This window comes from Balaenoptera acutorostrata, chromosome 13, assembly GCF_949987535.1.
Source record: "Balaenoptera acutorostrata chromosome 13, mBalAcu1.1, whole genome shotgun sequence".
NCBI classification, from domain to species: domain Eukaryota; kingdom Metazoa; phylum Chordata; class Mammalia; order Artiodactyla; family Balaenopteridae; genus Balaenoptera; species Balaenoptera acutorostrata.
Window position 1 is genome coordinate 28577610 of NC_080076.1, and position 24761 is coordinate 28602370.

Genomic DNA, 24761 nt, shown 5'->3' on the forward strand with positions numbered 1-24761 from the left:
AAATTTTTTTACCAGCACACGATTTGTTGCATACCAACTTTCATATTATTACTCTTGCTTGAGCTGACCCAGATCAGGTTCACAAAGTGACTAGCAAATAAGCAGAAGTGGTCAGTTGTGAGTGAGAAACTGCTTTAATTTAGCACTGTAAACACTGAGTACCAGTAAGCATTATGTCCTTTCTTTTGACGGCATTGTTGATCACAAAAAGAGATGGGTGGGTGAGCTTACTGATTTAATGTGTATGTGACTAATGTGGTTTAAAATAAATAATTGTTTTAGGTTTCATATTTGGCCAGTATTGTTCGATATGGAGAGACACCTGAGACCTCATTTAACCAATGGGCCTGGAACTTGATCTTGAGGTTAAAACTGCACAAAAATGATTATGGAATACAGCAGAATTGTGCAACTGTTCCGTTCTCCAGCACTGTGCCTGAAGTGACAGAGTCACCCACGTTTCATCCTCTCTTGAAGGCTGTTAAGGCGGGCATGCCCATTGGCTGTTATCTGGCCTTAGCTATGACGGCTGTGGGCCACAGGTACAGTGTTTGTGTTGAACTTCTAGGGTTGCTGAACCTGTAGTCAGTGATTCTGGAATCTCATCTTTCACATCCCAAGGTCTGAGGCCTCCATCACATCTATCTAGGGGTAATCAGGGCCAAATAATAAGCCTCGATTAATAGCTCATCATGGGGAAATGCTGCCCAAATTCATATAAGATGGATTTGTAACAGAAAATCACCTTGTTGCATTATCAAGAGAGTTATACCTATCATCCAGCGTGGAATATTTATGTCAGCAGTAGACAGAGTCTCTTCCTCAGAATAGTGGTCAAATAAAAATAATTGGTCACCTGTACTGAATTTTGTTTAAAGTGATGGCAGCCAACGCAGCCTTCCCAGGTATAAAGGAAGCTAACCCTAAACCTACCCAAGGGGATGAAATGCCTGATCAGGTCAAGTGCCTCTCTTGTATGAGCCCGTAGCTGTGTCTGTTTCTTCCATTGTAGCATTTATCACACTATATTGTAGTTGTCTGTTTAATTTTATCAGAGACATTCTATGAGGTTAGGACTCAGGAACCATATTTGTCTTGTGGTATTTTATCCCTAGTGATGAAGACTGAATCTGGTGCAGTAAGTAACTGAATGCATGAATTCTCAGGTAGTTAAAAATCCTTTTCTTTAAGGATCATTTTCCTGCAATGTATTAATTTTATTTAGCCTATCCAGTTTTCTAAAACATCTTTGGCCTATACTTTCTGATTCTTGTGTTTTAGATTCACTGTAACACCTTTTTAGCAACCTGATTTCAACATCTTCTTCCATATTCAGTATATTTTCAGTGGCATGCCAGTTGTCCTGTGAGCTATTAGTGTTCAACCTGTGCTGTGAAGTAGGAGAGATATGGAATTGTTAGATAGCTGTCCTCAGGTTGTTGACAGCTTAGTGGACACAGGAGACGTAAAACAATTGGCAGTATTGAAGAATATAATCATGGGCTGGATGATACGAATAGAGCTCTGGTTCTTAATCCTGACCACCATTTAGAATCACTTTTGCAGTGATTCTAAAAATACCAATACAGGGAAGAGAGTGAGAATCCTGATCTAACTGATCTAAGGGCCAGTTCTCCAGGTGATTCTAATGTACAGCCTAGATTGAGAACCTCTCAAGAGTATGGGCAGAAAGAATTTAAAGTAAGGAGAGATCACTAGAGCAGGATACCCTCATGGAGGAGCTAAGCTTTGGAGAGGAGTCTTATTAATTAGAGAAGATGTCCTGGGCTAAGGAGCAGAGTGGTGACTCTTACCTTCCCCAGGTGATCAGTGCCCACGGTGTTGAAGATTCTGCCCAAGGGCCGCCCACTCCTGCCCTGCAGCACCTGTGCCTTCTGAGCAGGGTGCTTAAGGTGTAATCGTTTCTCCTCCTCCTTTGGGACAGTGTGTTCCTTAATGATAGGGACATGGTAGGGGCGTCGTCTTGTTTATCTTTGTATTTCCAGAACTTCTACTTCATAGGTATTTCTTTTTTTTCTTCCAGTTTTATTGAGATATAATTGACATACAGCACTGTATAAATTTAAGGTGTACGGCATAATGATTTGACTTAGATACATCATGAAATGTATAGTTTAGTGAACATCCATCATCTCATATAGATGCAAAATTAAAGAAATAGGAAGAATAGGGAGGATGGGAAGGAGGCTTAAGAGGGAGGGGATATGGGGATATATGTATGGCTAATTCACTTTGTTATACAGCAGAAATTAACACAGTATTATGAAGCAATTATACTCCAATAAAGATCTATTAAAAAAAAAAGAAATAGGAAGAAATATTTTTTTTTCTTGTGATGAGAACATTTGGGATTTACTCTCTTAACAACTTTTATATATAATGTACACCAGTGTTAATTATATTATCATGTACATGACAGTATATCCCTAGTATTTATTTATCTGATAACTGGAAGATTGTACCTTTTGACCACCTTTATCCAATTTCCCGTCCCTCCACCCCCCCCCCCACCTCCCCTCAGCCTCTAGTAACCACAAATCTGATCTCTTTTTCTATGAGTTTGTTTGTTTTATGTATTTATTTATTTTTGGCTGCGTTGGGTCTTCATTGCTGCACGCGGCCTTTCTCTAGTTGCAGTGAGTGGGCTGCTCATTGCAGTGGCTTCTCTTGTTGCAGAGCATGAACTCTAAGCACGCAGGCTTCAGTAGTTGTGGCTCACGGGCTCTAGAGTGCAGGCTCAGTAGTTGTGGCGCATGGGCTTAGTTGCTCCGCGGCATGTGGGATCTTCCCAGACCAGGGCTTGAACCTGTGTCCCCTGCATTGACAGGTGGATTCTTAACCACTCCGCCACCAGGGAAGCCCTGTTTATTTGTTTTTGAAGTATAACTGACCTAAAACACTGTGTTAGTTCCTGTCACACAACATAGGGATTCAACATTTCTGTACATTTCTAACTGATCACCCGATAAGGCTGGTTACGATATGTCACCATACAAAAATATTACATAGTTATTGACTGTATTCTCCACACTGTACATTTCATACCCATAGCTCATTTATTTTGCAATTGGAAGTTTGTACCTCTTAACCTCCCTCACCTATTTCTTCCTCCCCACCCCCCCCTCCTCCCCTCCATATTTCATTCTATCTGGCTGGGTGGAGGAGGGGGGAGGGAAGGGGAAGTGTTGACAAAACTCTCCTGGCTGAAGCCTGTGTTTCCTGTTGGTGAATGGAGGTCACCAGGTAATTATGGACAAATTTGAAAGCCAGTTAAAGAGGGTAGAATTGATGTACTAGGAAGGGGAGAGATGTTATATAGGCCCTTTGGAAGGCACTCTTTACATCGTTTCTAGTAGCTCTAGTGTCATTCACAGTTTCCTGTACCTCAGGTTCCTCATCTATGAAATGGGAATAATAATAGTATCAGACTTACTTTATGAGGCTTAAGTGAGTTATAAGACGTTTAACGTGCTTAGAACAGTGTCTGGTATGTGGATTCTTTGAGTGTAGTACTCTGAACTTAATCGTTTCATGATTTCTCTAGTTATATTTATTCTGGAATTGTAGCTCTTTATTCACTAATACTGCTGTGAGTCCTCTCTAAAATAGATACTGGTTTAGTGCTGATTCCTGAATCCTGAGTGGGTGTGAGGGTGAGAGTGTTTCTTTTTGGGGCTGAACTCCACTGTGGTCATCTGGGATGACTTAAAACAATCTTATGAATGGGCTTAGGGTTGGGGGCAGAGTGTGAAGGACATAAGTTGTACATGAATATAAAGTCATAGATAATACAGAGAACAGTAGTCAAAAAAAATCACCCAGAATCTTTCTCATCGTAATAAAACATTGCTTTTTTTTCCTGTTTATTTTTATTCAATATGTTTTCCTTGGATCTTTTTTAAAGCTGTACTATATGCATAATTTTATATATCCTTTGTTTTTTACTTCTAATATTGTAAATGTTTCCCTTAGGGCGTAATCTTTGCATTATTACTTTTATTTTTTGAAAAGATTTTTTTTCCCCCCAGAATTAAAGCGATGTAACTAAACTATAGAATTAGGAAAATGGAAGAAAAAAACACTCTTTTTTACCACTCCAACACAATGAGCATTTTAGTGTGACATTATCCCTGTTTTTCCCCTGTCTGTACAGTATAACTCTTCTTTACTAGTAGTTATGGTTAGAAGTATAAAGTTTTGTTTTTTCCTAGTACCATTTTAGCAGAAATATTTTTCCATATTGCCCTTGGGCATCATATGCATACTTTTAAGATGATTCCGTAATATTCCCATTGAATGGATTTTTCCAGAATTTACATTAAGTCATTTATGCCTCTGAGTTTACAATTACGAATAATTCTGAAAAGTACATTTTTACATGGATCATCTGTCATATTTTCTTCCATATTTGAGGTTATTTCTTAAGGATAGATTCTCTGAAGAGTCAAAAAAATAAGTAAATTTCTAGGCCACATTGATTTCAGAAAAATTCTGCCAGATTATACAGACAGATTGAGCTCATTTTTGAATCTTTGCTATAATACCTTGTGGGACTACGTAGACAATGAGAGCCCCTTGACTCTTAGAAGAAGCACCATTTGAGAAGCGAAGTGGCCAGGGCTCTGGACTAGAAATTTGCAAACCTGGGTCCTCAATTTGACCCTATACCAGGAAACTGTGTGAATTGGGCCATGATACTTCACCTTTCTTTCGTATAAAATGATAATATAAATGAACTTTTAAGTTCCTTTGTACTTCTAGAGTTCTGATTCTAGCATTTCTGTGTGAAGTTTGGGTATGCATAAATGTGTTGGAGACCTGAGATAATCTGGGTAGTGTGTAGGCTGATAGTGCATTGGAAGAACATCAGTTTATGAACTGGCTACCTCATATGCTCATTGCCTTTTTCTTTTTCCATAGCATTGAGAAGTTCTGTGCAGAAGGCATCCCACTCTTGGGAATTCTGGTCCAGTCGAGGCATTTGAAAACAGTGGTCCATGTCCTGGATAAGATTCTGCCTTTGTTCTACCCTTGCCAGTATTACCTTCTAAAGAATGAGCAGTAAGTGGAGAACAGCCCAGCGAGTACAAAATGACTATGTTCTCTGGTTTCTCAGGTATAATATAGGGAATGATATTTCAATAGTGTATTTTTTTAAATTTTTTAATTTTAAAATTTTTTTATCATTTATTATTTTTGGCTGTGTTGGGTCTTCGTTTTCGTGCAAGGGCTTTCTCCAGTTGCGGCGAGCGGGGGCCACTCTTCATCGCGGTGCGCAGGCCTCTCACTGTCGCGGCCTCTCCCGTTGCGGAGCACAGGCTCCAGACACGCAGGCTCAGTAGTTGTGTCTCACGGGCCTAGCCGCTCCGCGGCATGTGGGATCTTCCTGGACCAGTGCACGAACCCGTGTCCCCTGCATTGGCAGGCGGATTCCTAACCACTGCGCCACCAGGGAAGCCCTCAATGGTGTATTTTTTATGAGGCAGAAAACTTCCTGCCTATTTTAGAATGCAGAGTGATGAACAGTGACTCTAATAATGATTCTAGTTTTATTGTCATGAAAGATACTTCTCTTTGTCATTTAATTTTGGATTGCTTATAGCTTATTAGTATTGAAAAGGGTGGTGGTTTCCATGAAACTGGGAATAGTGCTTCTGACCTTGAGCAGCAAATGGCTTTGCTGTTGTAGCAATAGCAAAACACGTTGCTTTTAATTGCAGTGTGCATGGGGCAGTATTATAAACAGAGAAGATACACAGGAAGGTGCTCATCACATGAGACATTGATAATCTTGTGGAGAAAATAAGACTTCTGAGGTAATCACAAAGTTATGAAGCAAAATATTGACAAGGCCATGCTAGGGCGTATAGATTGCATTTGCATTACAGTTGACCCTTGAACCACATGGGTTTGAACTGTGCAGGTCCACTCATATGAGGATATTTTTTAATGAATACACTGGAAAATTTTTTGGAGATTTGTGACAATTTGAAAAAACCCACAGATGAACTAATGTAGCCTATAAATATTGAAAAAAATTAAGAAAAAAGTATGTCATGAATGTATAAAATAAATATAGATAGTAGTCTATTCTATCATCTACTACCATAAAATATATACAAATCTATTATAAAAAGTTAAAATTTATCAAAACTTACACACACAAACATAGACCATACATGATGCCATTCGTGGTTGAGAGAAATAAACAGACGTAAAGGTGCAGTATTAAATTACAACTGCATACTGTACTACTGTAATAATTTTGTAGCCACCTCCTGTTGCTATGAAGGTGAGCTCAAGTGTTGAGTATCCGCCTAACACGCTTTGTGACGCTAATCTCCGACTGAGCGGTGTGTCTCTCCAGTAAATTGTGCATCACAGTAAAAAGTGACCTCTTGCGGTTCTCGCGTCATTTTCATTGTGTTTAGTGCCTTAAATAACACCACGGGACCCATATGAAGTGCCTCTAATGATTCTGGAAGTGCTCCCAAGAAGCAGAGAAAAGTCATGACATTACAAGAAAAAGTTGAATTGCTTGATATGTACCATAGATTGAAGTCTGCAGCTGCACTTCCTGTCATTTCAAGATAAATGAATCCAGAGTAGGAACCATTGTAAAAAAAGAAAAGGAAATTCATGAAGCTGTCACTGCAGCTACACCAGCAGGCTCTGAAATGTTGTACTTTTTGTGAAATACCTTTTTATCTCATATTGAAAATGTAGCTTTTGTGTGGAGCGCAGGATGGCTATAAGAAAGTCATACCTATAGACCCTAATATGGTTAGAGAAAAATCAAAGTCATTATATGATAACTTAAAGCAAAAGGAAGGTGAAAGATCTAAAGCTGAAGAATTTAATGCCAGCACAGGATGGTTTGATAATTTTAGAAAGAAGTTTGGCTTAAAAAATGTCAAGATAACAGGAGAAGCAGCTTCTGTCGACCAAGAGGCAGCAGACGAGTTCCCAGATGCCATTACAAAAATCATCGAGGAGAAAGGATATCTGCTGGAACAGGTTTTTAGTGCAGATGAAAGTGCCCTATTCCGGGGAAAAAAAATGCCACAAAGGACGTTTATTAGCAAGGAAGAGAAGCAAGCACCAGGATTGAAGGCACGAAGGGATAGGCTAACTGTACTGTTTCGTGTAAATGTAGTTGGGTTTACGATTAGGACTGCCCTTATCTGTAAAGCTGTTAACCCCCCAGCCTTGAAGGGAAAAGATAAACACCAGCTGCCAGTCTCTTGGTTGTACAAGGCCTGGACAGCGAGAACCCTTTTTTTTTGATTGTTTCCATCAATGGTTTGTCCTTGAAGTCAAGAAGTGCCTTGCCAGTACAGGACTGCCTTTTAAAGTTCTTTTGGTATCGGACAGTACCCCTGGCCACACAGACCCCATGAGTTGAACACCGAAGGTGTCACAGCAGTCTCTTTGCCCCCACAGACAACGTCTCTAATTCAGTTTCTAGGTCAAGGGGTCATAAGGACCTTTAAAGCTCATTGTACATGGTACTCTATGGAAAGGATTGTCAGCACTATGGAATAGAACCCTGATAGAACATCCTGAAAGTCTGGAAGGAATATACCATTGAAGATGCCATTGTTGTTATAGAAAACCATGAAAGCCATCAAGCCCAAAACAAATTCCTGCTGGAGAAAACTGTGTCCAGATGTGCATGACTTCATGATTTATGACAAAGCCAATCAAGGAAATCATGAAAGGGATGGTCGATATGGCAAAGAAGTTGGGGCTGGGAGTGGGGGAAGGGTTTCAAGATTTGGATCTTAGAGAAATTCAAGAACTAATAGTCACCACACCAGAGGAGTTAACAGAAGATGACTTGATTGACGTGAGTGCTTCTGAACCGGTGCCAGATGATGAGGAAGAAGACGTAGAAGAAGCAGTGCCAGAAAGCATTAACATTAGACAATCTGCCAGAAGGTTCTGATTATTCAAGACTGATTTTGATTTCTTTTATGACATGGACCCTTCTATGATACGAGCACTGAAACTAAAGCAAATGGGGGAAGAATTGATACTGTATAGAAACATTTTTGGAGAAATGAAAAAACAAAGAAGTCAGAAATTTCGATATATTTCTATAAAGTTACACTAGTTGTGCCTCCCTCTCCTCCTTCGCTTCCACCTCCTCCACCTCTTCCGGGTCTGCCACCCTGAGACAGCAAGACCAACCCCTCTTCTTCCCCCTCAGCCTCCTCAACGTGACGCTAATGAGGATGAAGACCTTTATGATGATCCACTTCCACTTAGTGCATAATAAATGATCATTATGCTGTACAATTGATAAACTTACCTGTTGTGTATATGTGTGTCTTTGTGTGAAAATCTGACAGCCGTATGGCCAGGACTGTATGAGGTGTTTCTGTGTCATCATCATCATCATCACCTAAGTATTCATCATGCAGCACATGCTGTGCCAGACTGGTATTGAAGTGGATAGCCTATCCTTGCACAGGCATAAGGTGAGAGAGATGTAATATAAAATTAATACTGTGTTTTTCTTACTGTTTTATAACTTTGCTTTCAAAGAATTATACTACCGTACAGTGTGCCTCTCTCGTAATCGAGAAACTATATCAGGCTGTCATCACAGGTAAGTGGTTTTTTAAAAAATGTAACAGTGTTTCTAATACTGTATTATGAATGTGACTGTCATACTCTATGCCACAAAATTTTTATGACGATTCATTCATTAGTATATAGGCTAGACGATTGTGAAACAATCGTATTGATTATACTAGGCTACCATAAAGCAATCATATTGCTGCTTCTTCATTATCAATGCAGGAATTGTTCTACCTGTAAATAAATATGAATTTCTTTTTCACATCGTCTTTTCGTTTTTGATGTCTAGTGTTAGCATGTATAGCATCTACAGTGTTTTATAACATATAAGACAATATTGATGTAGGTACTGACAGGTGATTCATCTTGTAAACAGATGATGTAAACTTACAGTATCAATAGATACAGTACAATACTGTAAATGTATTTTCCTTATGATTTTCGTAATATTTTCTTTTCTCTAGCTCACTTTATGGTAAGAATATAGTATATCATACATATAACATACAAAATATGTGTTAATCGACAGTTTATATTATTGGTAAAGCTTCTGGTCAACAGTAGGCTATTAGTAAAGCTTTGGGGGGGGTCAAAAGTTATACATGAATTTTCAACTACATGGTGGGTCAGTACCACTAACCCTGTGGGTTCAAGGGTCAACTGTATATGGTAAAAGTATATGGAATTAGGGTAAAAGAAATAGCTGCTTGGGGAGGGAAGGAATTAAGGATGGATACGAATCAAGATTCTTAATTGCACATGATGAAAATTCAGTGCACACTTGTTTTACCAGGAAGGGAATGTATTGGCTCATGTGATTGGGGAAAAAGGCTCTTGATAACAACAGGTCATTCTAAAGTGGTGGTTCTCAACTAGAGGGGTTTTGACCCTCAGGGGACATTTGGTAATGTCTAGAGATCATTTTGGTTGTCACAACCTGGTGGGGTGGGGCAGGTAGGGCAGGTGGTTGGGAGAGGGGGTTGTAGAGGGATTGAGGAGGGCTGCTACTTAAACCTAGTGCACAGAGGTCAGGGATAGTGCTAAACATCCCACAGTGCACAGGAGAGCCTCTCCCAGGAATCAGCCGTCCCAACATGGCAGTAGTTGCAAAGCTGAGAGGCCCTGGGTTAGTATTTCCCTTTCTGTTTATCTACCCTCCCAGGTCCCTTGGCCCTGCTTCTCTCTCTTTCAAACCTTCTCTTGCAGGTGTACTTTTTCCAGGGGAATGAAAGTACACGGCTACAGAGAGAACCAGGCATCATCCTAGTTTCCCATGGGAAAGGCAAATGTTTTTCTTTATCCTTGTTCCTTATAATGATTCCGATTGGTGTGACTTACTCATGTGCTCTCCCTGAGCCTGTCACCTTGACCAGTGGGATTGACCAGTCCTGAGAGGACGGTGTATAGGGATTCTGTATTGAGAGACCCTCTCTGCCACAACTCTATAGCATGGAGGAAGGACAGTTCCCCTAATGAGAGGATGTGTTAGCAGAAGGGAGACAGAGGATGCTCAGTGAACAGAAGCAACAGATGACCCACAAATATGACTTTGTGGGTTTCTTCTTTTTTTAAAAAATAAATTTATTTATTTGGCTTCGTTGGGTCTTCGTTGCTGCGCGTGGGCTTTCTCTAGTTGTGGCGAGCGGGGGCTACTCTTCGTTGTCGTGTGCGGGCTTCTCATTGTGGTGGCTCCTCTTGTTGCGGAGCACGGGCTCTAGGCACACGGGCTTCAGTAGTTGTGGCTTGTGGGCTTCAGTAGTTGTGGCTCATGGGCTCTAGAGCACAGGCTCAGTAGTTGTGGCACATGGGCTTAGTTGCTCCGTGGCATGTGGGATCTTCCCGGCCCAGGGCTTGAACCTGTGTCCCCTGCATTGGCAGGTGGATTCTTAACCACTGCACCACCAATGAAGTCCCAAGAGGTACGTTTCTAATTGAGCTTCGGAGTGCAGGTAGGTGTTGGGCCAGTGGAGAGGACATGGCAAGACAGGGCTTTTTCAGTATCCGTAGGGGGTGAGAGGAGGGTCTGGAGAGGACCAGGTTGGGGAGGAGCTGAGTGAAGGCACAGAGGTGGGAAGAAAAATACCTGTCCAGGGAGCCGGGAGGAGGTCATCTGGCTGGAGCCTTTTGAAGAGCGAGGAAGGGGGAGGTGAGGCCTGATGTGGAGGAGGCCTGTATGGCAGGGGACAGGTAGTATGTCCAAAGGCATGAGGGGGACATTACAGTTTTCCCATTGTGTGTCATTTCAAACAGTGTGTCGCAGACTTGCCTGGGGATGAGAATCACGGGAGGGAGCTTATTAAGTATGGGTTCCCAGCTCCTCCCCTGGAGAGTCTGCTTCAGTAGGAATGGGTTAGGGCCTAGGGACCTTTTTTGGAAAAATTAGCACTCTAGGCCCTGAGCAAGTCTGGGACCACTTGTGTTCTGGTTGGTGCATGGCTTTCAGGGTGGTCAGGCTTGAGTTGTGTCCTCACTCCATCGCTCTCCTAGTGTGAACACAGGTGAGTTCCTTCACTTTTCAGAGCCTCGGTTTCTTTACTTGTATGATGAGATAATGCCATTTCTCATACAGGCTGAGTGTAAGGATTAAGTGATACACAGGCAATTTGATGCCTGCCTGGAACAATTTTAATAAATTGTCTTTAGATTTTTGCGATTTTGAGAGATTTTAAAATTAGATTGAATGGGCTGTTTCCCCCCCCGCTGGAGTTGTTAAATTTTGAGTAAAGGTAAATCTTTCTAGGCTCCATTTCAGATGTTTCCTCCTCTGTGTCTCTCCCTTTGCCCTCTAATGCCTGCGCTAGCTCTGTCCTCTGAACTCTTACAGGGCTTCATTGCGCCTCTCCTGTCATAGCTTTCCCTTTCTACTAGAGTGGAGTTTGGCCTGTGCTGTACCTCCTGTGAAATGGGAAGCACCCTCACTCAGCAGTAACCTCTGTGCTGCCACCGTCTGTACGATGGGGCACCAGGAGGGTCAGGCATTGCCCTCAGACACATAGGAAGTGGTCACGTCCTCAGGATGCAGTTACCAATTTTAAGTGCCACGAAGGAAAACAATGGTGCTATGAGGGAGGTTAATGGGTTAGACGTATTTTAGGTGGCGGGGAGGGGTCAGGAAGTCTCTGAGGAAGGGACATTGCAGATGAGATGGGAAGGATGAGTAGGAGTTTGCCAGGTTAGATGTGGGGAAGTGTTTCAGGCAGAAAACCCAGCAGAGGCAAAGGCCCTGAGAGAGGACGGAGCCTGGTGCACCCAGGGAACCGAGGGCATGCCCGTGACTTAAATGTGGTGGTATCCGTGCCCCACCCCCCCGCAGTGTTCCATATGCCACTTTGTGTGGAGTTGACACCCCATGAAAGATTGCAGAGTGATTCTGTAGACATCTCTACTCTCATTAGTGGGGGTTGGGAGGGGATAGAGCAGCGCTTTGGGTGTTTTCCCTCTAATGCTCTTTAACTTGCACGGGTTTGTGTGTCTTAGGTCTGTTCATTACATGGGTAGATTTAACCCACGTCAAACTGGAAAACTTTATTCTTCTGAAATTCCTGAAGATTTATCAGAATCCCTAAATAGAGCTTTGGTTTAAAAATGGGACACGTCAGTATTTTTTGTTTCTCTTAAGTAATTAGCCACTGGAAATTCTGTTGACTTCCGATTGGAAGGTAAAGTGCGTTGTCCTATGTGCTCGGCAGGTTTCTGTCACACCTCCTCCTGTTCCTACACTTGGACATCGGTGTCCCTCAGGGTGTCACGCAGCAGGTCACCCACAAGGTGGCACAGCACCTGACAGGAGCCAGCCATGGGGACAACGTGAAGCTTCTCAACAGCATGATTCAGGTCAGGGCCCTGTCAGCCCCTAAGTACACCCTTCCCCGCCTTCCCAATCAAACACCCCTGTGCTAACATGTCTATGTGTTGGTCATTTCAAAGCACTTGGCACAGTGCTTTTGACCAAGAAGGTCAACAGATCTGGGTTTTGTAGTGGAGGTAGGTATTATTTTATTAGTGTTTTAAAAATGGGAGGCTGGTTATTACCTTTCACGTCACCTGAGCCCTTTCTCCGCAGGCCCACATCTCTGTAAGCACTCAGCTCAATGAAGTGGGCCCGGTTGCCGTATTAGAGTTCTGGGTTCAGGCTCTTATAAGCCAACATCTTTGGTACCGAGAACAACCCATCCTCTTCCTCATGGACCATTTGTGTAAAACAGCTTTTCAGCTGATGCAGGAAGACTGTGTGCAGAAATTGCTCTACCAGCAACATAAGGTAAACCTGTTAGAGAATTTATCTTTCAGTCGTCAGCTAGATAGTAGTCTTCTAAGGAGGTTCCCCCACATGCACCCTTCTCAGTACTGCTCTGTGGCCACTGCCTTTTTAAAGCTCTGCCTTAACAGTGTCTTATCCAGTAACCGTAGTCTGCTAAGTGCAGATCCTCATAAAGCCAAAGGAAGGACACCCCAGGAGGAGCGCTGCTCGTTACATTTGGCTGTAATGCGCAGCCTGGGATTGTAACTGCTGGTGGACTAATTACTGAAATCTGTGTCTTACCAGAATCTTCCATTGTAGTAAGGTAATTGCTGATATTCTTGAAAAGCTCATTGATTGTGTTTTTTAAAGCCTCCACTCTCTGCTCCACATGCTCCCCCTGGTGTAGAATGCTTTGGGCTACCACTGTGACCGGAGTCTGCTCTCTTCCTTGGTGAGCTGGATCGTGGCAGGCAACATCACTCCTTCCTTTGTGGAGGGCTTGGCCACACCCACTCAGGTAGGAAACCCACTGTGGACCATTTGTTATCTTTTTGAACTTTAATATTGTTATCATCCTTACCTACATTACTAATAGTCTAAAATAACTAACATGTTTTAACACTTTCTATGCATAGGAATACTTTTTCATTTAATCCGCACAGTAGCCCTCTGCTGAGCTTGTGCTGTTGCTATTCCTGTCTCACAGGGGTGTTAACCGAGGTTTTATGGATTCAAGTGGCTGGCTCAGCGTCAGACTCCAACTGCCTGACTGCAGAGCCTGCCCAGCTGCAGGGCAGAGCGTTTAGGCGTGGACACTGGAGCCAGACCACCCGGGGTTCAGCCTTGGTTCTGCCATTTGCTAGCGCTGTGCCTTGGGCAGCTGGCTAACCTCTTTGTCCTCAGTTTCCTTAACAGTCAAATGGGAATAATGATCGCACCTACATGTAAAGCGCTTAGAACAGTGTTTGCTAGGTGTTGGCTGTTATAGTTATCATCATTATCATTAATTCGCAGCATTACTTTCATCATTATCACCACCTCTCAGGACTTTGTGTGTCCCATTATGTCTCTGTTTTATCACTTAAATTAGCAGTAACATCCTTCAGCTTCGCATCACACACTTACCTCCTGCTCTTCCTCATACCTCTTGTGGTCCAGCTGAAACACGCTCCATGCTGTTATCTGCATACATCTCTGGAGTTTCCATCTTTTGCTTAGCTGATTCTCTTACCAGGATGCCTTCCCCTCCAGTCTCTGCCTAGAGTCTTCTGTGGTATATTTACCTTCTCTGATCCCACCCTACCTCCTCTGGTTTCCCATAGCACTCGACCCCTGACTCAGTACCCACACTTCTCACTTTACATTTTGGTTACTTACATTAGTCTTGTCTCCTCTGGTGAATGCAAAACTTCTTAAGGGCAGAGCTCACGTCTGGCCCTCTTTCCTGTCCCTCGTGCATACGGAACCTGCCCACTAAAGTTGAGCAAACAAACATCTTTTACTAAAGTAACCTTTCTAAAGTAATTTAACAGTTTTCAGTGGCCTATTTCATGTAAATTTATATCTGTGATAAGAGTAGAAATAGGTATAAAAACTATGTTAATTTTAGGAACTGTAATGTTTATTTGTGGAATGTGAGGATGTATTTTGTCTGTCTGAGTTAGTAGCTCATTCCCCTCATCTTTACCTGGTGTTATTGTAGGTCTGGTTTGCATGGACAGTCCTGAACATGGAATCCATCTTTGAAGAAGACTCCCAGCTCCGAAGAGTTGTTGAAGGGGAATTGGTTACAAACTCTGCATTTACCCCTGACCAAGCTCTGAAGGTGCAAATAGCGTTCTGCATTTGAGTGGTAGAAGGTGGTTGACACTTTGATGCTGATGGGTTCACCTATAGCTTTTGGACTTCTGTGTTTTCTTTTGTTGTGAATGTTTGGAAAGCACAATAACCAAACTAATGCTTAACATGGTGTAATTGAAGTGTATACCTCCTTCCCAAGGTTCTTTTAACATTGAGAGTCACAACCTAATAATTTGAGGCCGTGTTCATTGCATGTATAAAGGGGATTGCCTTTGTTTTAAAGCAGCAGAATCCCCTAGAGAGCTTGTTAAAAATCGGATTCCTGGACCCCAACCTCTGGGATTCTGAGTCTGGAGTGGGATCAGGAATTTATTTTTAAAAACTCCCTAGCTGATCCTTAGGCGAACTAAAGTGTGAGAAAGACTGGAATGAGGCTTTAGAATTAAAGACTTTCTATTTTCAGGTCCTATAGTATAGACTTTGCTTTTGGATTTCAGAGCCTGTCAAGGGATTTATCATTCTTTTTTTTTTTTTTTTAATCTATTTATTTATTTATTTATTTATTTATTTTTGGCTGTGTTGAGTCTTCGTTTCTATGCGAGGGCTTTCTCCCCTTGCGGAGAGCGGGGGACACTCTTCATCGCGGTGCGCGGGCCTCTCACTATCGCGGCCTCTCTTGTTGCGGAGCACAGGCTCCAGACGCACAGGCTCAGTAGTTGTGGCGCACGGGCTTAGTTGCTCCGCGGCATGTGGGATCTTCCCAGACCAGGGCTCGAACCTGTGTCCCCTGCATTGGCAGGCAGATTCTTAACCACAGCGCCACCAGGGAAGCCCGATTTATCATTCTTGAACGTCCATTTAAAATCTAAATTTTTGGGACTTCCCTGGTGGTTCAGTGGTTAAGATTCTGCACTTCCAATGCAGGGGGCGCAGGTCCGACCCCTTGTCATGGAACTGAGATCCCACATGTCATGCGGCGTGGCCAAAAAAAAAAAAAATCTCAATTTTCAAGAGGTTGATAAAATCTACTTTGGCTTTTATATTATTCTTGCACTATAGTGTTTTACATGCAAAGGAATGGAAAGGCATGGAAATGAGATTAGACTAGGTGATGCTTAAGACCCAGTCCAATTCTGGGGTCTGTGAAATTCTTGAAAAAAAGCTGCCCTACATGTCTTGCTACTAAGGTTAAAGTGTTAGCTAGCGGGTTGGAGAAGTAAGGTTTATATGACTTTTCTTTTTTCTTATTGATTCAAAAACACCATGTTCAGCATTTCATTTGAATCACTTAGGAAGTGACTGTTTGCAATTGTGGTCATTACATGGTTGCTCAAAGCCCGCCTCTTTTGTAGAAAGCCCAGGCTCAGCTGAAACTCCCCATCGTCCCGTCCCTCCAGAGGCTGCTGATTTATCGTTGGGCCCACCAGGCTCTCGTCACGCCTTCTGACCATCCTCTTCTGCCACTCATTTGGCAGAAGTTCTTCCTCCTGTATCTTCACCGCCCAGGACCGCAATATGGGTATGGTACCCAGAGTAGTAGTAAGTTTCTGTGAATCAGTTCCTGCCTTTGCATTGCTCTGCAGCTCTGTGTTCTCACACAGTGGCATGGGAGTTAGAGTGATTCTCTGGCTAGGAGCCTCCCTCCTTTCCTGTTTCACGTCTATTAGACTAGACCTTTTCTGAGTTCAGGGTATCCTGTGGCCGCTCTCTCTTTACCACCCCCCATACCCAGTTTGGTGAAGACAACACCCTGGGACCCTGCAAGGTTAAGCAGAGAGCTTCTGGAGCTGCAAAGGGAGAGACTGTCCCAAGCTGAGGCTGCTTGTGTGGCCATGGTGGAGCTTGTTCCGGGGGACTGGTGATGGGTAGTGCAGCTGTGGACGAAGGCCAGGCAGTGCCTGGGGGGAGTCCAGCATTTCCGCTGGATGTGAAGGGACTCCGGCCAGCTGTGGCTGCTCACTGTCACTGACCATCGCTGTCTGGCTCCAGCTCTGTGTCTAGTGCACCTGCACTCCCTTAACTCACCCCTTTGAAACATACGGATGTTGATTCTTCAGCACTTCTGTTTTCTACCAGATTGCAAGTTCTTTAAGAAAAGGGACTATCTTTAATCTCTTCTGTACCTCTAAGTGGTGACAGTGTCTTGAATTTGCATAGCATTTCGTTCTTTTAAAAACTGCTTTTATATGCGCCATCTTGTTGGAGCCTCATTATAACCATTGAGATAGAGATAGTATGTATTAATTTAATAAACTGACTTAACAGACTGTAATTTTGTGTCACAGAGAAGGAGCATCTTGTGTTGATCCTGTTGTGATCTGTGCTTGCATTTTTTAAGGCTACCCATAGATGGTTGTATTGGAAGAAGGTTTTTTCAAAGCCCTGCTCATATCAATTTGCTGAAAGAAATGAAGAGGCGTCTGACTGAGGTGGCCGACTTCCACCATGCTGCGAGCAAGGCCCTCCGAGTTCCAGCAGAGGGCAGTGAAGGGCTGCCAGCGACCCAGGCTGGCACCCCTGCTTACCTGACTTCACCAGAACTGCACACGGAGCTCGTGAGGTGAGGCATGGCTATTTAGCCATTTATGTCGTTGTTTGCAGCACAGGTACTTGTGCCGGCTCTTTGATTTATGTTACAGCTGCTGGATGTTATTCTCTTAACCTGTTAGATTGAATATGGAAGGTGGTTTTGACTATAGGTTTGCATCCTGTAATGTTTCTCTTTTGTGTTTCTTATGAGAGTGAATCAGCAATTTGGATGTACCTCTGTGAAGTGCCTGGAGTCTGAGTGAAAGCTCTTAAACCGGAGGGCTGGTGACCTCTTCTATTTCTTTATTTAACAACAGAAACAAACCCAAAGAAGTGATAATAGCAGGTTAACAACTAGTAAAGCCTGCTAGGATAGTTCTCTAAAAGAAATAAATGACCCAGGCAGGGTTCTTTAAGTGAGATTCATAGGCCCTCTAGGGGATTGTGGGATCCACCTGGGGTGTGGTGGATTCATAATCTTCCAAAACTGCTTCTAAAAATAGGCTTAATATTTGCATCCCCTAAAAGGTTAAGAACTCTGAGGTAAGTGTGTGTCCCTTTCACACTGTTCTTTCACCCTTCATTTGTAAGCTTGATGTAAACGAGATATTAGTCTTATAAATAAGGCTTAATAAAAACGGCTCTTAATAATGAACTCTGAATACAAAGTGAATACAGATGTCTCGGTGAGGAAACCCAGTGTTTCGATCCAGCACTCAGGCTTCAGGCTTGATTGACCTCAAAACCTTAGGGCTTCTCTCAGCCTCCAGAATGATTTCTCCCTGTCTCTTCCTTGCTTGAAGGAAAATGTATTTTTAGCTGGGCTTAACCATTGGGAAGGCTTTATCTTTGAATATTTAGATCAGCTAAGAAAGTCTTTGATGTTCCCTTTTGCCCTCCTTTGGCATGTTGTGAAGTAGACATATAACCCAGTCAAGCTGGAAGAGAGCTCCGTCCCAGCCTCTCCTGTTTAAGAGCCTCAAAGGTCTGTCCCTGGGTCTCTTCCTACATAGACTGCTGCCAGGGTAAAGGCGGTACTTTTCCACTTTATTGAGAAAAGTCCAGCCACACCTCCTGGTCCCCACCTGGTACTTTGTTTGTAATTTGTGTGCTGTAGACTACTCTGGTACCTGTTGCTGCAAACAACTGCTTAAAATACCAGTGATCTGAGCTAAATGGACTGTCTTCCTTGTAAAAACAAAACAAAATAAAAACAAAGGAAGCATCATTAAATTTTTTAAAAAGTTTTTACTGGAAAATAGAGAATTTTTTTTTTTTCCTGTTTTTAGCTTTCTTCTGTTCCTTCTTCATGGGAACAGGGTGCATACATGCTATGGGTTCTATTTGTGATTCTTTGAGGCAGGGGATTGTCATTGAGCCTAAAGCTGGCAGGTTCTTCCAATGCATAAGTTTAAAATGGCTTTTAATATTTTCTCTGAAAGACAGAAAAGGTGTTTATTTGAATGCTATCTAAACTTTTCCAAGCACCAAGGCTCACTGTGACTGATTGTCCAGGAAAGAAAAGCTTGAAATTCAGATCCTTGGTCTGTGTTAAAGTCACCTTCTCCAGTTATTTTTTTCTGTGTACTGTATTTAACCCTCTTTAGTAATAGAGTTCACAGAGCCCTTTCTTCACTCCTCTTGTTTTAGCAATTATTGCATCGTATTTAAATGATTTGTGACCTTTCTCCCTTGCTGGCCCTTCTTGGGAGTGTGGTGGTTGGAAATATTTTCTGTGTTATGTGCTTCCGAACTTTTATCTTTTAGTGCCAGTGCTCCTAGAGGTGTAAGAAACTTCGTTTGCCTGCACATCTTTTTGTATTTTATGTAATTATGTTTTTTTCTTTTAGGCTCTTCAATGTATATATATTATGGCTAGAAGATGAGAATTTTCAAAAAGGAGATACGTATATCCCTTCTCTGCCAAAGCATTATGATATTCACAGGCTAGCAAAAGTGATGCAGAATCAGCAGGTAAAACTATGGCAATGTCTCTCTTAGCATATCTAACTGTAATTTGAATTGGTCACTTTTATAACCTAATGGTAAAACCCCTTGTTGATACGGAAATCGGGTCACTGGGATGGTCATTGTTCTTGTGGTTTTGTCAATATATAAGTGATTTTTTTGTAGGATTATTTCCTTTTGAATCTCTGACCCCACTATGGCCTCACCTGAAGGCTTGAAGCTCATTCTGGGACCTTCTACAGCCTCATAAACACAGCCTTTCTCTGACTGTATTCTTCCTTGTTTTAAATCATCAGCAGCTGAACACTTTTAAGCAGTCATCTCTACTCCCATAAAACTGTGTAAGAATTTGTTAAGATTGTTAAGATTCATACGTTGTATAGAAAGTTAGTAGCATGGAGATAGGGAGTTCACCTTTGTTTGCCTTTGGAGATGACTTACTTGTAGCTATCACAGTTTTGGTTGCCCTTTTGGAGATACGCAATTCTAGTCTTCACATATCCTAATTTGTTCTCTCCCTAGTACCCAAGCAAAGATGTCTGTGGTCTTTTTTAGGCCAAAACTTCTGAGTTTTCTCTAAGCTTCTGTAGCTATCATTTGTGTGAGTGTGTGTGTGTGTGTGTGTGTGTGTGTGTGTGTGTGTATGTAGGTGTGTGTGTGTAGGCATATCTCTCCTGTTCCAGTTTCTTTTTTCTAGGGGTTGAACTCTACTGGGCATTGTCCCCCAACATTGGATGGGATTTAGGATCCTCTAAGACTTGAGAGACTTCAATTTGGGTCTTTAAACCTAGTTGCTTCCACACTGTATATACTATTTCATCTCTAGTAGGTGTCGTTCACTTTCTTCTGTGTTCTTTGTCTTTCCTTCCTCTCTTTTCTTCTTTCTTCTTTCCTTCCCTTCCTTCTGTGAGTATCTATTGAATGCCTTTAAGGTGTCAGGCATCTAATACCAAAGATGAAAAGAAACTTGATGCAGTCTCTGCCTTTAAGGTGCTTACTGTCAAATGGGGGACTAAATAATTATTTCATCAGGTGATGAAGACTGTGGGGGTGGAATGCGCAGGGTGCTGTGGAAACATGCACAAATGGCACATGATTCAGACTGAGGCTGGAGTGTGACCTTTGAACTGAGCCCTAAAGGACAAATGGGAGTTCTCAGGTTGAAAGGAAGATACGGTGATGCGGAGTGGCAGAGAGGATGTTACCAGCAGGACGTCTTTTTCCAAAGTCTTTGTTTGAAGAGCTATTGAAATAGCAGGAGTAGTTAAATAAATGGATGAATTAAAAATATATTGAAGAAGAATTAGTAGAATCAATAGGATTTTTAGATTAGGATTGATACAGTTGTAGGGCAGATCAGATAGTACAAGGACTTCCAAATTCGTAGCTTGGGCAGCTGCTGTTTACAGTACTGGAAGAGGAAGTGCCTGAGGGGCTTCAAGGAGAGCTCTTACTAAAGAGTTGGTGGGGAGGGAATATACAGGTCTAGAGTTCAGGAATTGGGGTAGTGTAGGAAATGTGGGTGTAATGGTAATAGAATATTTGGATTAAGAAGAGGACTGAAGATGGAACTGAGAAGTAACATTGAAAGGCACAGAGAAATAAGGCTGAGAATACAGGGCCAGAGAAATAGGAAAAATACACAAATGGTCATGGTATCCTGAAATCTTTTGAGTGCAGGTCCATGCTCATCTCTTCTTTATACTCCACAACCCAAAGCCTTATCTGAGAATTTGCATGTAGTAGGTACTTGGTCAGTGTTTTAAAAAATTAATCATAGCTTTCTTGGTTCTCTGATATTTATCTTGGTTCCCCAGCATCTACATGGTTAATTGCTTTCTTTTTTTTTTTAAAGTCTTTGCTTGCCATTTGATTTTTAAAAAATTTTAATTTATTTATTAAAAAATTTTTTTTATTGGAGTATAGTTGTTTTACAATGTTGTGTTAGTTTCTGCTGGCCTTTTAATTTTATAGCTCGTATTTTGAATCAGTAATTCAGGTTCAGAGTTATTCTGTCTTTTAGTGGTTTCTGAAACATCTCTGCTTACCCATTGTTAATTCTCTGTATTCTTTTCTAATTGTTAGCCTCTGTCAACAGTACTGTTAGCACAGAGGTGGAGAAAGTGACATCCAGACCCCAATTAAAGGAGATGTGTATACACAGTAGGAGCGTCTGGTACAGCACCTCAAACAGTTTGGTGCGTCCAAGATCCAGGCTTGTGATCAGGATGACTTTGGAGTTCCTTCTCTGAGTCTGGAATGCCTTGTGCCATGATTGGTTTGGAAATAACGATTTAGGACTTCATGGGAGTGTGCTAATTGAGAAGCCTGAAACATTTTTACATTTATAGGTATCCTTTAGAACACTCAAAATCAGAAAAAAAAAAAGAAAACCACCATCCACAAAACCACAGTCCATATCTGCTCATCAGCTATTACTGTTTGAAGTAGTTTTTGGTGTTCATTGATAGTTGACTTTCTTTTTTACTAATGGCAGTCCACCATTCTAATATGTAGTCATCACCAGAGTGAAATATATGCCAGACATATATTTTATGCAAGACAAATATGCAAAATATGCAAGACAGCTCACTGGAGAGTGGGAGGAAAATACTGGAATTTCTGTTTCTATTATTTTTGGTCAATCATATCTATTTACTTATTTATTTTACCTTTTGTAATGAAAAATTCAATCATACAGAAAAATAGAATAGTATAATAGACATGCCCTTCTCCCTCTGCCTATATGTATCATGTGTCTAGTTTCACCTATAGCCAATCCAATCCCACCACCATGTTGGAGCTAATCCTAGAGGGCATTTGATACGTATTTTAAAAGACGAAGATTAAAAAAAATAGCAGGGCATCCCTGGTGGCGCAGTGGTTAAGAATCTGCCTGCCAGTGCAAGGGACACAGGTTCAAGCCCTGGCTGGGCAAGATCCCACATGCTGCGGAGCAGCTAAGCCCGTGTGCCACAATTACTGAGCCTGAGCTCTGGAGCCTGCGAGCCACAACTAGTGAGCCCACGTGCCACAACTACTGAAGCCTGAGCGCCTAGAGCCTGTGCTCCGCAACAAGAGAAGCCATGACAATGAGAAGCCCACGCACCGCAACGAAGAGTAGCCCCCACTCACTGCAGCTAGAGAAAGCCCACTCACAGCAACGAAGACCCAACAGAGCCAAAAATAAATAAATAAATAAATTTATTAAAAAAAATAATAGCATAACCCAAGAGCATTTACATCTGAAATATATTAACAGTAATTTCTTAATATCAAATATCTAGACAGTGTTCAAATTTCCAGTGCTCTTACAAATGTCATAAAAGTTTTGTTTTTATTTACTTTTACAGTTTGTTTGAATCAGAGTCTGCATTTTGTAATTGGTTGATAGTTCTTATTAATCTGTTTAAATCTATAGGTCCTCCCCTTATCCTTTTTTTTAAAGTGCAATTTATTTGTTGAAGAAACTGGGTAGTTTGTCTATAGAGCTTCCCCACAGTTTGGATTTTGCTGATTATATGTTTGTGGTGTAGTTTAATATGTTTTTCTGTCCCCTGTATTTCCTGTAAGTTGGTTTTGGGACCTAGGGCTTGATATAATCCAGATCCAATTATTTTCAATATATTTATTTTTTATCTCTTTAAAATTTGTTTTTGTTTTTTTTTTACCTATGTCTTATATTAGTTCAGTAGTATATGTATGTAATTTATAAATATACATTTAGTGAGGCTGTTGCAATAATTTTTTCCAGTCATGGTATGCAATCAAAAAGTTTTGAGATTCCTAAGGTTGTTAGACATTTTATTTTTTAATTTATTTATTTGGCCACACCACGCGGCTTGCAGGATCTTAGTTCCCTGACCAGGGATTGAACCCGGGCCCTAGGCAGTTCAAGTGCCAAGTCCTAACCACTGTACTGCCAGGGAATTCCCTAGAGTGCCCATTTTAAATGCGATTTATCCTAATGCTTGGAGAACTTGGAGTGGACCACCTCATGTTGAAACTTATGGGTTCACTTTACAGTTAAATATACAGTTTTATATGTGAATATGTGATTCATCTCTGAAAGTTAAAGTCCTGTGGTTCTATTTTAGGACCTGTGGATGGAGTATTTGAACATGGAGCGCATACATTATGAGTTTCAGGAAACCATTAGTCTGTGGATGCAGGCCAAGCTTGAGTCCCATTCTGCACCCTGCAGTTCGTCAGTGCCGCCGGACTTCACTGATCCTTTGTTGGGTGAGTTGTGTGAGTGAGCATCAGACCCTTTGAATGAATGAGTGAATGAATGGGTGAGTGAGTGAATCAGAGCCACTGAGGGTTAAGGTTCACAAAGTGTACCCCTCAGTGAGAACTGCTTTTTTAGGAGTTCATTGTTAACTTGTTAACCACTTGGGGTTAGGTTATGCTTTGAATGAGAGAAATTCCAAAAACAGTGAGGACTTAAATAAGAGAGGGATTTTTTTTCCATGTAAAAGAAGTCTGGAGGCAGGCAGTTCAGAGCAGTAGCTTTATGGCCTGAAAGCCTTCAAGGACCCGTGCTCCTCCTATCTTGCTGTCTCACTGTGTTCACATCTGGCATCCACTTATGGTTCAAGGTGGCTGCTTAAGCTTAAGCTGTCACATTTGCATTCCATTCAGCGGGTAGGGAAGTCTCCCTCTTTTAAGGACTCTTTCAGGAAGCTGCTCATAGACTTTCCAGTTACATCTCATTGGCCCACACTGAGGCATGACTCTTGCCATGGAGTTTCCCCCGTCTGGATGTTGCTAATTATACCTTTGTGGAATAGTTTAATATGTTTTTCTGTCCCCTGTATTTCCTGTAAATTGGTATTGGAAAAGTGATTAGGTAGCTTGTGGTTCATTTTCTCCATGATGCTTTAAAAAGACATTTTAATTGACTTACAACATGTAAAGTAAAAGCTAGAATTTAATTATTTGGGGTTTGCCTTGAGCCAATAAGGAACCTGAAGTGTATGGTGATTAGGTAACTTTCTGAAGTCACAAAGCTGGGGCTTTGAAGAGCAGGCTTCAGAGACCCTGCTCTTCACCACTTGTCTTGTTTCTGGCGATCACTACAGGTTGCAGTTCTAAATAAAATTAAAGCCTAGATTTTTAAATAATTAGTTTCAGGTTTTTCTCAGATGAGAGCAGGTTAGATGATGATTATATCAAACGATGGAACTTGTGATTGTGATTGTAGGAAAAATTTCAGCAGCTCTTCATAGGTTATTGTATACTTATGACACCAACTTCTTTTTCTTAAATTTGTTGGCTTTGTAACTTTTTGTCAGTTGTGGTCCAGAGTTGTGATTATAGTTAAATATGCTCTGAATTAAGTTTTTTTCTGTCTTTTGTTTTGTATTTAAAGTACCACCCTTGATTTTTCTTTCGTAATAAGTTATATTGGGTTAGAAAAAGACCCTCCCCACCTCCCCCACCCCCATTTTCCTTTACAGTCATGACCTAATGTTGCTTGAAAGAAACTTGAACATAGTCAGGAGTCTTACCCCATGGTGAATATCCAGCTTTGTTACATTCTGTGCATAGAGTGGTAGTTCTAGTGGAAAAACCCCAGCTATAAGGGACGGTCCTGGACTTGACCTGTTTG

General features: G+C 41.7%; 1 protein-coding gene across 2 annotated transcripts in view; it reads left to right on the forward strand.

Moving 5' to 3' along the window:
- EPG5 (ectopic P-granules 5 autophagy tethering factor) overlaps positions 1-24761 on the forward strand; it is a 123682-nt gene that overhangs the window by 43078 nt on the left and 55843 nt on the right. For both annotated transcript variants that reach the window (XM_057526387.1, XM_057526388.1), the window contains exons 16-25: positions 283-542; positions 4942-5082; positions 12297-12441; positions 12671-12868; positions 13257-13367; positions 14553-14675; positions 16003-16169; positions 16989-17210; positions 19030-19153; positions 23245-23389. In XM_057526387.1, coding sequence (XP_057382370.1) covers positions 283-542; positions 4942-5082; positions 12297-12441; positions 12671-12868; positions 13257-13367; positions 14553-14675; positions 16003-16169; positions 16989-17210; positions 19030-19153; positions 23245-23389 — 1636 coding nt within the window. The remainder of the gene's footprint in view (positions 1-282; positions 543-4941; positions 5083-12296; positions 12442-12670; positions 12869-13256; positions 13368-14552; positions 14676-16002; positions 16170-16988; positions 17211-19029; positions 19154-23244; positions 23390-24761) is intronic.